General features: G+C 32.2%; 1 protein-coding gene across 1 annotated transcript in view; it reads left to right on the top strand.

Annotated features, from left to right (window-relative positions):
* Window positions 1-15,448, top strand: part of LOC149416575 (uncharacterized) — a 374,680-nt gene extending 359,232 nt beyond the window's left edge. Inside the window, exon 12 of the mRNA XM_089640819.1 lies at window positions 10,126-15,448. Within this exon, the coding sequence (XP_089496945.1) occupies window positions 10,126-10,563 (438 nt within the window). The 3' untranslated portion in view covers window positions 10,564-15,448. The remainder of the gene's footprint in view (window positions 1-10,125) is intronic.
* The last annotated feature ends 612 nt before the right edge of the window (window positions 15,449-16,060 follow it).

The following is a 16,060-nucleotide window of genomic DNA, read 5'->3' as shown; positions in this document are numbered from 1 at the left end:
ATCGGAATTATCCAAATCATTCATTAAAATAATAAACGTTAAGAATGCATACAGGGTGTTAAGGGACGTTCTGGAATTACTTTTACCAATGATTCCTAACATTATTTGGTGTAAAACATCCAAATGAACTTTTGGAATCCGGTGACTTTTGTTAACGTTTTTTTTCACCTTTTTTTTCAAAACCAAGCCAAAAAAATTTTTTTTACTTGTCGTCACACCCCGATTATAACTGTCCAATACTTATGTTTTTTTGATGTTTGAAAAAAAATCATCTAAATGTCACCGGATTCCAAAATTTCATTTACATTTTTTACTCCAAATAATGTCCGGAATCACTGGTTAAAATAAGTCAAGTACATCCCGTAATATCCTGTACATTAGTACTATACTCGTATTATATATCCGACCAACGAATTTCACCCTAGTTGCTAATTCTAAGCAATCACAAATTATAAAAGACAGTCTGGTTACCTCTTACAAAATTTCACAAATGAAGACTTTTTCATATTATATAATTATAAACATTGGAGAATTATTATTTGTTAGTACGTTACGAGATCCCAAATATTGCATGTTTAATGTATGTTTACAAATTAAAAACTATTGGTGTTTCTAGGTAATTATTTTATCTTTCAATTGGAATATTGGATAAATAATCGGATCTTAGTGCATTTCAATGAACCCTGTTTGTAGTATGCAAACAAATATATCACTAGGCAATTAAACAAGTAATAAAAAGATGTCTAAAATATTAACTATTTAGTGTTTCAAGTTTAGTTAGATAAATCCCATTTCCATCCTAAATGAATTATATTGTTGTATTTAGATTAAGGTTAAACTTAACGTAAGTTAGTTATAATCTACGCGTTCATAGATGGCGTTAATATAATTATTAATAATTAATTTTATTATTTTATTAAAGGACACCTTTTTCAAGTTATACTTTATATATCAAAACAACAGCATGCAAATACAATATTGTATTTGTAGTATGCCTCTCTTGAAAGAATTGAGTTTTTATTCGAATAAAACTATTTATTAATATTCATATTGCGTATGTAAGGGCGCAAACAAATAATAAGTGTTAATATTGTAAAGCATAACCTGCTAAAAGCTTATTTTAATAAAATTATTCAATTAACGCCATCTATGAACACGTAGTTTATAACGAACGTCGCGTTTAACCTTAATAGTAAAATCTATTAGAATCACTCGTTTGGCACACAAATAGCGATTATTATTGTACAATTGAAGGTTTAATTAGATTTGAAGATATTTATTAGTACTTTACGTATTATATTTAGTAAAACAAAGTTGCTATTTGGATTTTAGTACGTTTTTGGAATCTTTAAAATAATTATTGTGATAGATATATTGCTATGGACTGATCGTGTATTTTTGAGATTGGCATTTTATGACATTGTCTCGTATTGTTGAAGCCTTGGGAATATTTACAGATTTTACTGAAGAGTTTTATATCTTTTTTTCACAACCACCTGTATCTTCCGGCCTCTGTAGGCTTTCGAACAGTAGAAGTATTAATATGTACAAATTGTGTGCGGATCGGTGAATAAACCGCGACAGAGTGGCCTTCCAATCTATCATACATACCTACCCTGAGAAACTCTTAACTGTCTTACTATGATCGTAATATGGCTGACAGATGACGCTATACGCATCACGAGAATATAGCGCGGTCTGTCACATACTTGTATTACATATTACGCCAGGTAAAGTTGCACGTGCAAGTGCACACCGCACCGGCAAGTCTGTCGTGGCTGGTCACCGGACGCACTGCCAGTTTTCAAACAGTTGTACAAACCAGAGTTATTTTAATGATAAACCCGTAGATTTTATACATGCCAGCGAAAATACACTGGTGCATACATATTATTTGTCTGTCCGCGAGTGGTAGGCGTAGGCAGGCAGGTGTAAGTCGTAAGGTAAAGCAAGTGGTTTGAATTTACCTAATGAGGAGGATGCACGTTTCAGCGCATTCACCGTTAGCTTCAACTCAAGAGCATCCCGAAAATTAGACTGAATTTACCTTGTATGCGTTAGGAAGAAAGTAAAGTGGATCACTGTGTGGATTGAAAGATTTGTACATACAAGTGCTTTGTTTAGTCGTTGCGGGACAGATTAGATGCATTAGATCTACGTAGATTGCAATGTCGGTCAAGCCTTGAGATTGTTAGTTACGGAACGTATGCAAGGGTTGGCGTTTAGCGCAATAGAGAGTCTGGTCTACCAAATATAGTCAGTATGGATGAGAAAAGTTATTTAGTATCTAATGGGTGCAGAGAGAATGTAAGCAACCATACGTGCGAGGAGTGTATACTAGCAGTAGGGTGTCAACAGCTGTAAACTATACAGAGTAAAGTAAAGTAATGTGCATCTAGTCTGTTAGTTGCTTTGTCTGTGTCAGTCTTTCCCTCAACAATTGTGGCTTTAATCCAATCCCATTATATCTCCTGGTATGTTGTATCACCTAGATACAGGAAGGCGGTTATTGTACTGCTAAATACGAAATTATTATGTAATATAGAGTATCATCTTTATTCGATGTTGTTGTTTCGATATTACTGTATATTATGTATGAAAATAATTGTATATCACGATTATAAATTTATGACTATTATTATTATTGTGAATTCTTCGATTTTGGAAATTGAAACAATAATAAAATTGAATAAATTTGCCAAATACGTGCATCCGAAACTGTCTCGTGTTCATTTATTAACCCAAACTATCCCTCCTCACATTCCTACTATCCCGAAAGATTATCGAAAGTATTTAAATAATATGTCATATACACTACACACTATACTTATCTAAATCTTACTCACATAACATGTTATACACGGTATCCAGATACTAGTCTTAGAAGTAAGTCTCAGAGGGCGTATTATGTTGTTACATTGGGTATATAAAACTGGTCGAGGTTGAACACAAAAATCACATTTCAAAACATAAAAATTACTACCGCCCAAACTAGTTTCTAAATCCCAATACAAAATAGCGCCTAAATTCAGTTATAACAGCAATTGAAAAACGAAAACCGCAATTTTTATTCGTCCTAGGACAGGGAGGAAAAGTTCTTAAATCTATGTATTTTCAAATACGCACACGGTCCGAAAGGGGAAAAAACTTTTCTAGCCGTGTCTACGCTTCGATGCATTTCAAAATACGATAAAGGGATAACTGATAACGACCGAATATTTTTTTCAAATTTGACCAAAAAATTCCAACTTTAAACTCGATTAGCTCGAAAACAAAATCTCAAATCAAAAAAATTAAATCACGTAACCGATTCCCGTTTGTACCACTAGTTGTCGGACACCATGTAGGTATAATTCAAATGTTTGTTTTGTTATTTTATGTAACGCCATATTTAAGCGGACTTCAGCCCGACCAGGAAACTACGTTCATAGCTTTAAAACAGAGAAATCACAAATTTCTAGTTTTAAGGAATACGAAAAAACCGTTTTTAATACTTTGTTGATAAACAAAACATTTTCAACGTATAGCTGTAATATTCAACGTCAAATCGAAATAAAGAACCTGGCAGATTTTTTGGAAATATTTGTCGCCAGGTCACTGAGAGTTTTCGTGAAAGCTTTTGAAGCACCCACTCCAAATAACAATGCACCCATAGAAACCTTCGCCCGTTTCCTATTTCACGAAGATGACAAAATTTAACGAGGGTCACAAAAATACTTCCCTTCGTAGTCACAAATAATTCTAAAACGCAGAACATTCAATGTTTCTTGGTTCGATTCCAAATTTCTCTAGAAATTTATTGAACACATGGTACCTTCTAGATTAGTTCAACAGAAGTAATAAGCTAGTTTTCACAGTAAATATTCAAGTTCTGTGAATGTCCTATGCAGGTTCTATTATTATCCAAGTACCTACTGTGAAACAACTGGCCCATGGTGAACTAGTACCAACTTGAATAAAACTTTCACAGAACTTGAATTTATACTTTGAAATTTGATGAATCGTTCAAATTCTCTGAAATAACCCTTTGTTGTTGTTTTTTTGTTTTAATTTGTTGATACTGGGTTGGTACAGCTAAAATTTCACAGCTTCTTCTCCAAAGGAAGTAGTATTACACTTGGATATATTTAGCTTGTATATTTACTTTGCTCTGATTTTATGATTATGTGAGGTGTTTGCCTCCTTGTATTTTGAAGCAGAATATTTTTGTCATAGATTTATCGTTAGTTTTGTAACAGAATTGGAATAAAATCGCAGCATTGTAGCGTAGAAATTACAAGCCTATGAATGTACTTTTAGATTACCCGCGGGTTATCGCATCGTTGTAACTACTAGTATTAGTTATTTCGTTATTAGTTACTTCGCGAGTAGTATTAGTATCTCACCTTGAAAATCACTATTATTTTATGAAGCTGTGAATTATTCCTAATATCATTAATTCTAACAGCGCTTCTGTTGGATAATCGGATTATTTTGACTGGTTTCATGGAGAGTAGGTACTTTGTTTTGTTAAGAGCTCTATTAAGAATAATGAACTTACTTTGGCTTTGTGAAGGCCCCCAAATTCTGTATGATCTTAAAATCTTTAGCTCCATAACTTAAATTTAAAACCTTTCTCTGGGACTCTTTAATTTGCATACACAGGCGTATCTCCTATCTCGTAAGCGTCCTGGGGGGAGGGCAAAGCCTATGTCTAAAATATCTTCGTGCTTACACTGTTTCCCCTGCCTTGGACCATATTTTATAGCTATGCAATCCTATTTACTTAAAACTCTCGTTTTCAGGCGCTTCTCAACTTATCTAGAAACTTATGTTGGAACTTTTTCCAAATAATTCTGGTCCCCTGAGATAGCTGTTAGTACACACTGTACACATTGTTCACAATCACCCTACTTTATCAATACCAACTAATCTCTGGATTTAAGAGGAGTTATCCCGAGGGTTTTCGGTTCCATTTCAATACATAGTACATAAAGCGTAATGTCTTGTCGTATCTATACATATAGTTCCGATGAGACATTCATAGATAGGTTCTATTTGGATGCACGCGAAGTTTACGAATGTCTGACAAATGTTGACCAATCCAGAAACGTGTAAATATAATCAATAATGTAGTTCGGTATAATATCCGAGTATATCCAAGATCTACTGAAATAAAAAAAAATAACATTCATTTACAAACTAAAAAGCACCTTCTGTGGCTTACCAAAATGTTAAATTATCACAAATGTTATCGAGTTCATAGTTAACTCTTGACAATCCAAGATGCCAATCAAAACGGCTGTAACGAAGTGGGTCTTCCGACGACCCCATGGATGTTTCTGTCTTATGGGCTTTTAAACTATAGAAATCCCAATTATTCAATCAATTATTAATGGTAACGTATTTGCGCAGAAATACGTAAAATACTAAAACGATATGTAAAGTATTTAAGCTAATGAGGATAGTAATTTTGGGTAGGTACTACCTACTCCCCCACTTGGCTGCGGGATAGTTAAATTGACAGGAAATATTTCATTATAGATATTAGATACCAAACAAGGAACTTTCATAGAAAAGCTCATACTCGAGCACACGTTGCCTCTGTGAACTTTGACAATTCTCTTGATTTTCTTATTTTCAATGTGCAATTCTGAAAAATTACAGTTTTGAGCTCCGTTCAACTTTCCAGTTTTGAGTTGAAATAATATAGCCCATGGGTTGTGACGGCTTATTGGAAATAAAGAGAGAAGAGATCCCGCCGTTTTGTTTTCAACACGTAATGGCGTTGTTTTCTTCGAGAAACTGGTAAAGTTTTTGGCGCTCCGGAAGTCGGCGATTCTCTTTCCTCAAATATTAATCCCGCCGAGGTATAATCTGTAACAAAAAATTATGAAAAGATACAAAGTGTCGTAGCATTTTTTTATTTTTCTGTTACAGTCGAATCTGATTATGTAGGCTGAAAACTTACTGTGGACTAAAAAAAAAAATCTTTGACAACTATAATCAACCGAACTCTTTATAACCTTAAACTGCAAAGCATGATTTCGATAGGGCGCTTTTAGAATTTTGACAGTTAGACACGATGCGTATCTTCTGTTTTGTCGTGTGAACCTCATCAATCCCGCCGGGGAATTAATGGAGCGGGCATTCGTTGACCACACTTTGAGAGTAGTATAAGACATGCTGCATCCTCTGCATCTATTCAATGTTCTGTAATCTATAATTATTATACTTAACGAGCAAGGCAGATCACATAATATATAATAATAAAAAAAATATTTAAAAATGTTGATATATCACATTAATTCCTTTCTTCAGCTCAATGACCAATTTTCCTTCTGTAAACAAATCACAAGTTAACAATTTAAAAGTCAAAACTTATTTATTTAGGACAACGGGACACATTTTAGACGTTCCTAGGAGCAATCAATTAAAATTGTATAAGTCGGTGGTAATCGTGATAATTGATAAACACGTTTTACATTAATTCGTAGTATCGGTAGATTCTTATATATTTTTAGGAAACCAGCGATTAAAATTATCTAATGGTTAGCGAATATTAAACGGACTGGCAATGGTCACTTGATACAAATACCAGAGGTATTTTAAAACGCACTGCACAATCTATCCAATGTTCTAACGGCCTATTCGCCCTATCTGGACACGAATTAATTCAGACAAATACAAGAGGTCTATTTGAAAACGCACTGCACAATCTATCCAATGTGCTAAAGGCCTATTCGTCATATCTGACCGCGAATTAATTCACGACAAATACAAGAGGTCAATTTGAAAAAGCACTGCACAATCTATCCAATGTTATAACGGCATATTCGTCATATCTGATAACTAATTAATTCAGACAAATACAAGAGGTCTATTTGAAAACGCACTGCACAATCTATACAATGTGCTAAAGGCCTATTCGCCATATCTGACCACGAATTAATTTAGACAAATACAAGAGGTCTATTTGAAAACGCACTGCACAATCTATCCAATGTGCTAAAGGCCTATTCGTCATATCTGACCACGAATTAATTCACGACAAATACAAGAGGTCAATTTGAAAAAGCACTGCACAATCTATCCAATGTTATAACGGCATATTCGTCATATCTGGTAACTAATTAATTCAGACAAATACAAGAGGTCTATTTGAAAACGCACTGCACAATCTATACAATGTGCTAAAGGCCTATTCGCCATATCTGACCACGAATTAATTTAGACAAATACAAGAGGTCTATTTGAAAACGCACTGCACAATCTATCCAATGTGCTAAAGGCCTATTCGTCATATCTGACCACGAATTAATTCACGACAAATACAAGAGGTCAATTTGAAAAAGCACTGCACAATCTATCCAATGGGTTAACGGCCTATTCGCCATATCTGTCCACGAATTAATTAACAAAAAAATTTATGATGCTGAAAAAAAGGGCCCCGAGTTATATTTTTTTTAATCAGCGCCGCGCTTTGAAGTTTTATCCGGCAGAGGTACATAGGTTTCCGTAATTTTAAAACTCTGGGCGACTTGGAGAAGGTGTGCCTGGAGTTCCAATCTGAGAGATAACACTTGCGAGGTGTTCTTCACTCTCGATATATGGAAGTAGTAGATAAGTAGGGTAGATTATAGTAATTACATTTGTGGTATGATATTTACCTACCTAAATTAAATTGTTTTAGATATTATAACTTTCATTGAACAAAAATGATTCATAGAATCCCTCTGCAACCTTTACGGAGCAAAATTACTAGTATTGAATATTGATAATTTATTAGGAATCTCTTCAAATTATTCTTAATTCGGTTCAAACATTAGGGATTGCAGGCCCTTCACGAATTAATGGATGGGTTTTCTAATAAACTTTTAGTAACATACGAACGAATTATCATGATGTCGGGAAACGTTTTCAGAAAAAAGGCAAATAACAGGTGCATGAAAACATGTTACAATAATTTGGGAATTTATAGGACGTTTCCTGCAATCCCGATTTTAACCGGATTACCAATAATTTGTATAGATTTTTTCCATGTATCAAATAAGAATAATTTATTTTTTCCCTTCTGTAAAATATCAATATTGCATAAAATTTGCTTATCAAAGTACAGTTTTCAATTATTCGTCCCTACGGATAAAACAAGGCTACCATTTATTTAAAAGTGGTCTATTTTTGTGGCCCATATTTTGTATCCGTATTAAAACACAGTATCCGAAATCCAAACATACCACATTCACATTACTCAATGAAATTGGTAATAAAAGAAAGGCTCTTTGCAAAATTACAAAGAGTAAAAATCACGCTCTAGAAAAGTTTTCTTTACAGCTTTACAAAAAAAATAACGTTATTCAAAGTTTCTCATTATAACAAGTGTTCTTGCAAAATTTTAAAAATTATTTTTCAAAGTACCAATTTGAACTTGAAATTAGTCCAACGCTTTTGTTTATTACTCCCCTTCCCAATTAGTGCCTAAATTGTGAAATATAATTTTAACGCGTTTTTCTCTAATGAAGGATTACAGGATTTCAGCAATTCTCAAATAAAGAATTATGTTGTCCCAAACTCTCACTGGTTTCGAATAATAATAAAAAAACCTTATTTTTATTTAGTTTTTATCTGCATTAAAACCAAATAAAAATCTTTTTTAAATTTCGATATCGGTTGAAAATCTCACAGTGTTCAAACTGGTGGGCGAACTACATTAATTTTTCACCCCATTACAAATTTCCATAGCGTAAATCATTTTATTTATGTCTTGTGAACATATTTAGTAATAAACTATTTTATATATATACACACCCAGTGAACGTTACAATTATTGGGATTACCAATATTATGAAGAGATTTTTAATAAATTAGCAACACTAATTTTTATCCGTGTACAACAAAATAAGATGCAATAAATGATTCGTAAGTAGGAGATTTGACACCTCAGAGGCTTATAAATAGCCGAGTAAAACTTAAGGCCAAGATTTGTTAGAGTATTTAATTAAATAATATATCTATATTACATCACGGCGATCAAATTTTCAATCCAAAGAACACGATTTTCATGATTTTTAAGATCACGACCCAAACCACCGCCATAGAGTATTTAGTTTGTGACTTACGGGTATGGTAACGCATCGACTGTGTCTAGTAAAGCCACAAAATCAAAACTGCAGGTGAAGTCAAAAACTAATATTTACGTAGAAATAATTAAAAATCTTAATTTTAAATAAGAGCGATTTTTTTTTAAACAAAAAAACGTATTTCTGCAAGTCGGATCGTGTATTATTATTGGGAATGTTTGGTGTATAAGTAGAAACAAAGGCGAGGAGCCTTATTTCTATTATTGTCTATCGAAGCGCCTAAATGCCTGGCCACACGTTTTCGCCCCCCACTCCCCGCCCCGGGCACGAATGGACACCCAATGCCGCGAGCGGAAGCCCGTCGCGTCGATGTTATTAATTTATCGACCGGCCCTAAGTGACCCTAACCCATGATATCAGATCTATACCACAGCTTTAAGCTCCTAGCACACGTAGAGCCAACGTTGGCGCCAACCCGCTGTGAATGGTACTTATCCTAAAAATGGTATTCGACTTTTTTTTGACATTGTTTATTGTGATTTTTATTTCGATAATCTTACATTTTCCTTCATGTTCCTTATTTCCTTGAATCCCAAGACAGTTTCGACATTTTTATTATTGTGATTATAACTATTTGTATTTAGGTTATAGTATTATTTATGTTGTACTTTGTGTAACATGTTCATTTAATTTAACAAAAAAACTTTTCGTTTTACAACTTTGTCATTGAACGTTTTTTTGCAACATTATTGCAAGCAGTGAGCACAGGTAGCAAAATTATATCCACTTCTTTTTCAGGTGTTAAAATTATGATAATATGGAATGTTGCATTTCTAATAATCCGCTGTGTTTTTTTTTATTTAGTGTCCAAATCTGTTATTTTTTACATTTTATTTCCCATTCACTTTTTCAAATAAATAATTTAGCTACAGTTGTTTCTTTAAATACTTTGAAGTACATTCTTAACGCTAATTTTTGGTAAATTTATTTTTAAATGGCACATTTGCTATTGAATCTTTGCACAAAAATGTTCCATTATTAATATTGTCTTTATAAATGTTTTCAGGAAAAAGCCCACGTTGTGCCCTTTTTGAGCAAACAGTTTGAAATGATGGACACTCAGTTTGGGAACCGTTCATCAATGCAGGAATCCAAGCTGAATGCAGCTCAGATAAGCAGTCTTCTGCCCAAGGTATCCAGCCTATCCATGAAGTCAATGCGCAACAGCATCAAGATGGCAGGGCTGGAAGAAGGTCTCGGTAGTGAGGATGACCGACCGCTGAGCATATCCACATTCGACGCCATGCAGTGTGGTTCTGATCCCGTCTTAACCACCGTTCTCTCTCAAACCTCTCCCAAGCTCATTCATAACCCTCTCCCCAAGATCTACAGCTTTTCATGTTTAATCGACGCCGATAGCAATCTTCTGGAAGAGATGCCTTCGGGAGAGTGGGCTGATGATATAACTTCCAACATATTGGACGATTTCAACACATCCATATGATCGTTGTTTGTAGACCTCCTCTAATCACTTGCGAGAGGTGTCCGCGGAGGTTTGTGTTGTTTGTAAGTTGTAACCAAATGTTATGTTGGATGTTACAGTTTATGAAGTTGAATTTATTATTAGTCTAAGACAATTTGTCACACTTTGAACGGCCGCCATATTATATATGTGTATCTCTAACCACCATTACATCGACTACTTATTATTATAATGATTACATTTGATTTTGACACATCTGAATGGATTTTTAAATTTGACTTTATTCACACTTATTTGCAAGGCTCGATCAAAATGTTGTACACTTTTGGCGCAATCGAGTGATTGGACATTAATTAAACTCATTTATAAATATTAAAAGAATAGTTATTATCTGTATGGCCTCTCTCGGCAACTTCTTTTTCCCTCGTCAGTCATCGTCCATGAGTGAATTTTTGGAAGTAATCAATTTTGTTTGCTCTGATTTTTGTATGGCTTTGAAGTGATTGGAATTTCTTTTACTACATATTATTAGTTGAAAGTCATTTTATTATCATAATACACTGTTTTCACATTTGAGGCGCTCAGCGAAAGAGTGGCCCAACCAACAAAAAATTATAATCAGCAAAAACATCAGATTGTTAGAGATAAGTAACTAATTTAGTAATGGAAGAATGATATTATATATCGCCATCCTTTGAAATCAGTGAAAACTAAAATTGGCCACTGTGGCTTCATAGATGTTCTTGAGGAAAACTTTAACATTCTGATTTTTTCGCTAATTATATATTTTTGTTAGTTGGGCCAGTCTTCCGCTGGGCGCCTCAATTATCGTTTCTTTTTTTTTTCTTACCAGATCCAAAGTTAATCAAACGCAACACTCATTTTTTTTAGATTAGTGTATGTGTGTGTGTGAATTAATCTTGGAATATAAAAATTTAATATTATTTTCTTTTTATACAAAATATGTATTGTTTAAATTAGCATTTTTAGTTCTAATGCTTATAATGTATATATAAGCTATTATTTGTTTATTGTGTTACTCAGGTGCAATAAATGTGAGAATCCTTTTACTTGTGTTGGATCTAATGTAGCATTAGAACATAAGCATTTATTAAATACCCATTTTTGCAATATTATTTTGATAATAGGTCACACTTAAGGTCTTCTAGGTGAAATATGTCTAATTTGTTTTCATCAGTATAAAGAACATTTTTTAACAATTGCAAAATGTAATGTTTTTTCTTTAAAATTATGGTCAATTTAACAATTATTCTAGGTAGCTAATATAATTATAATTTAATTTTTTATTTCATCTCTAGTGCCCTTTTTTTTCAATAGTGTGGATACTTTGAGAATGAGATTTAAATTTTATTTTTTTAGTTTTTATTATCTAGGTCGTAGTAATTAATAATAAGTTTGTTGAATAGGCTTCACCAACTAATATTGAGTTGGTAGATATATCCAAGTTTAAACATATAAATGTTACTATTTTAGAAACATTACGGCATCAATATTTTAAATGTAACTTGAAATCTCCAACAGTTTCAGAATTTTATATCATAGGGCCTCTTTATCAGGGTGGCAATTGTTTAGTTATTTAAAAAATATGTAATGGTCTTATTTCATAATCTTCAATTTGTTTTTATTAGTTTTATTAATAATCTTAAGTATTTCTGTGTGTAGATCTTCTGAATATTGACACTGCTGTAATCAATTGTAAAGTTTTACAGAGACTTCTAATATTTTGGAAAAGGGATTAAAACGAAAAACAACAGTTTTGATGAAGCAGGTCGGAAAATTAAACAATTATATTATTAAAAAATTTGAATTGCAATATTTTTAATTGTAAAATATTAATATTGCATAATCTTTTGCTTAGAGATACATGCATTATTTCTTTAATTTAGTTGCACAATAATATTTAGATTACAACTATGTATGCAAAATTTAGTTTTAATAATTTCTCACCTTTTTCTTTTAAATTTAACTTTCTTTTTTTAAATTTCTGTATATATTTTATGTTATACTAAATAATATATAATATGTAAGAGTCAAAACAATTCTGTAGGTTATAATAGAAACTCAATCAATTCTTCTTCGTAGCTTTTCACATTAAACATTATAAAACAGTACCTAGGTAGGTAGCTTAACAAATTAAAAAGTCTTTTGATACTATATATTTACCTCATAAGTTTTATTCTCTGAATTCATTTCTCCAAATTGTCAAAACCAAAATACATTTTATGTTTTGTTTGGTTTACATTTAATCGTTGGTCTAATTCAATGTTTTTTTCAAACATTTTTGGGTTGTTGGAGAATGTTGTTATTGCGTTAACAACAATAAATTCTTTTATAAATCTGAAAAGATTCTTTGTGAAAGCATTTAGATTATTGACAAATTAAATATATATATTTTTTAAATTAATATTGTTATTTTATTAGTGTTTAAATATTCTGGGACACAATGATGAATTGCCATATAAATTTATTCAAATATATATATATATTTTTTATATGTTATTGTCAAAATATCATAAATTTGTTTCCATCAATTAATACACCATTTTTAGTATATTTAATGCTATTTAGTTAATCTTTTGAGTTTGGAAATTTTTTTGTCATATGGTTCCATGATAACTCCTCAAAATGACAATTGAACACACCTTTAAAAAGTGATATAAAGTCATTAAAAGTGACGAAACAAAAACTAGGTTAAATAGTTACACATGTAACCTATTTAACATAGTTTTTGTTTCATCACTTTTCATAACTTTATAACACTTTTTATAGGTGTGTTGAATTGTCATTTTGATGAGTTATCCGCTCACCATTTAGGTTATGAAGAGTCATGAAAATATGTATTTCTTAATTCTACATTATTATACATACATATTTTACAGTTCATAATAATTTACAAAGAATGTACAAGAAAATAAAAGGTAATGCGCTTTGTGTGTATCTAAAATTATAATGATTTATAAATTGACAGAATTAGCATGAGTAGGTAGGTATATTTAAAAAAAATATTTTCTTCAATGAATTAATTAAAATCTCAAACACATTTAATGTAACATTACTACATAGTTTGTAGGGTTCTAGTTGAAATTTCAATGTTTTGTCAGTTGAATAAGTTAATACAGGATCTTACTGCGTGTTCAAGTTTGGAAGGCGCTAAGTATATCCAATGAGTAAACATGCACTTAGCCACTCGAGCGATGGAGATTTCTGGGTGTTCAGCTTTCGATTCGGCCATTTGATTTTATTAATATCGGATTGCTAACTACGTTTACGGTTAAGTCAATGAATTTACCAATATTTCTCCGTTTATCCAGTATGTTAAGGTTTTATACAAACATTTTTTATAAAAATCACCTAACCCAATTTGGGTAACCATCGCTCGAGTGGTTGATACAGCACCAGTATGTTAACATTTGGAAGGCGTTGCGTTAATCATATAAAGAATATACAATGAGTAAACATGCACTCATAGAAAGTATTCCATATTTTTTTATGATAGCCATATGAAAAGTCTATTTTCATATGCAAGTTTTATAAAATATATACATAAAACAAAAGGCCAGAAAAAAAAGTATAATTTCTGTATTTCTTGTATTTTTGCAAGTGGCGTTTTAATAGAACATAATTAAATTATTTGGCTATACTCCTAGTAAATACAATGTATACTTGCTTACTTATCTGAAATATAATGCACTCCAAACATAATATTATTGTGTGCATTTCATTTCATATTCACCAGTTTGCATATTATTAAATTAGACCTTTTTACTCAAATGATATTATGAAAAATGTCTCGGCCATAAAACATTAGTGATTGGGGACTTTTATAATTACTATGGCAACAGCACGGGAAAGCATGACGGCAAAACAGGGAAGCCAATTTTATGGGTTTGCATAAAGTTGTTTTTAATTTACCATCCGTGGTAATGGCATGCCGTCGACGTAAACGGTAAATTTAAATCGTCTTCATAGAAACCCATACTTTTTGCTTACCTGTAACGGGCCATGCTGTGCCTTCCCGTTACTGTAGTAATTATAAAAGCGCCCATTGGCTCAAAATGAATAACCACAAGACTATAATCATGTCATCCCAATAGGAGATTGGTTTAAAATCTTGAGACATGCCTGTAAATAAAATGAATAGTTTTGTCCATAAATAAGTTCATATTATATTACTATAGTGCCACCACCGAGAGTTTGCTCGCTGGGAAACCAGGAACTTCAGAAGATGTTGATGTTTTCGCCACGAGCAATCTCTCGTTGACCAGAGAATAGAATATAGTTTTATATGAAAGAGTATTAAATGTATTAAAAAATGATCTCCATTGATTGACCAATGTTTGTGTTGGTAAAAACCTGTTGAGATCCTGACCGCTGACCGCCACAACCAAGTCGCACCTACCACACTTTTTATAGCAATCAATTAACTCTTAAGATTATACTGTGTTGTGTTTTGTGAAGATACAAGAATCCATTTTATTTTTTTATCTTGTTAAGTAATTCATAATTGTACACAAATAATATCAATTAGAATTAATCATTTTTTAGCATAATGAAGTTAGATCAGTACAGACATATTTTATTACATTTTACGTATTTAGTTTCGTTCTTTGTATTTTAATAATTTCATCTAATGTTAATATGGCCGAAACCCAACTGCATAGTTCTGCAGTTCACTTTGTTGATGTAAAGTTCTAAATAGGCAGAATGGTGCATAGGCACAATTAGCTATTGGTTATAAGGGCGTCGTTGTGAACGGACAGTTTGATTTTATTGATTTGGAGCCGTGTGAAAAGTCTGTGTAGTCTCTGTAACAAATAAATGTGTACTTTATTAATTGAATCCTGCAGATTTATGTTAAATAATACAATAAATTTGGTGAATAGAATTAATGCATCTTTTATTTTCATCCTCTTCTCAGTTTTTTAAACTGTAAACATCCAATGACAACGCTCGTTACACCCCATCTTACAAGAACAACGCCATTTATTTATTTATTCATTAATACTGGGTTTTTGACGAATCCAGATACAAAAATTCAATAAGGATAGACAATGCAAACAAAATCCATTTCCACTATTAAGTCCACCCTGAGTCACATTACAAATCCACTGTTGGACTCTGCTCACACACTCTTCACATTCAAATGAGATATTTACCTAAATTGGATGACGATATTGGATTCTGAATAGCACAGACTTACAGAAGTAGAAATTCGCTTCAATTTAAACGACAAAAAGAATTATGTTACTTCTGGTTTGTAAGAATTTAATGTAAAATCGAATTTTTTATAAGTTAGTTATTTTAAATTGGTAAATTTTTAACCTCTCTACAATAAACCACTTTAGAATTGCAGTAACCATTCATCTTTGCTAAATGTCTATAGGCTATTCCAGTGATTTTAAAAATAAACATTAACCCTCTTGTACTCCAAGATTATGTGAGGTTTCTAGAATATTAAAATTGCCAAAATAGATATTGTCATTGCACTTGCAAAAAA

The sequence above is a fragment of the Hesperophylax consimilis genome, chromosome 16, assembly GCF_061612785.1.
Source record: "Hesperophylax consimilis isolate HC1 chromosome 16, BYU_Hcon_1.0, whole genome shotgun sequence".
Classification (NCBI taxonomy): domain Eukaryota; kingdom Metazoa; phylum Arthropoda; class Insecta; order Trichoptera; family Limnephilidae; genus Hesperophylax; species Hesperophylax consimilis.
The sequence above is the reverse complement of the archived record's forward strand: the minus strand, read 5'-3'. Positions and strand labels throughout refer to the sequence as shown.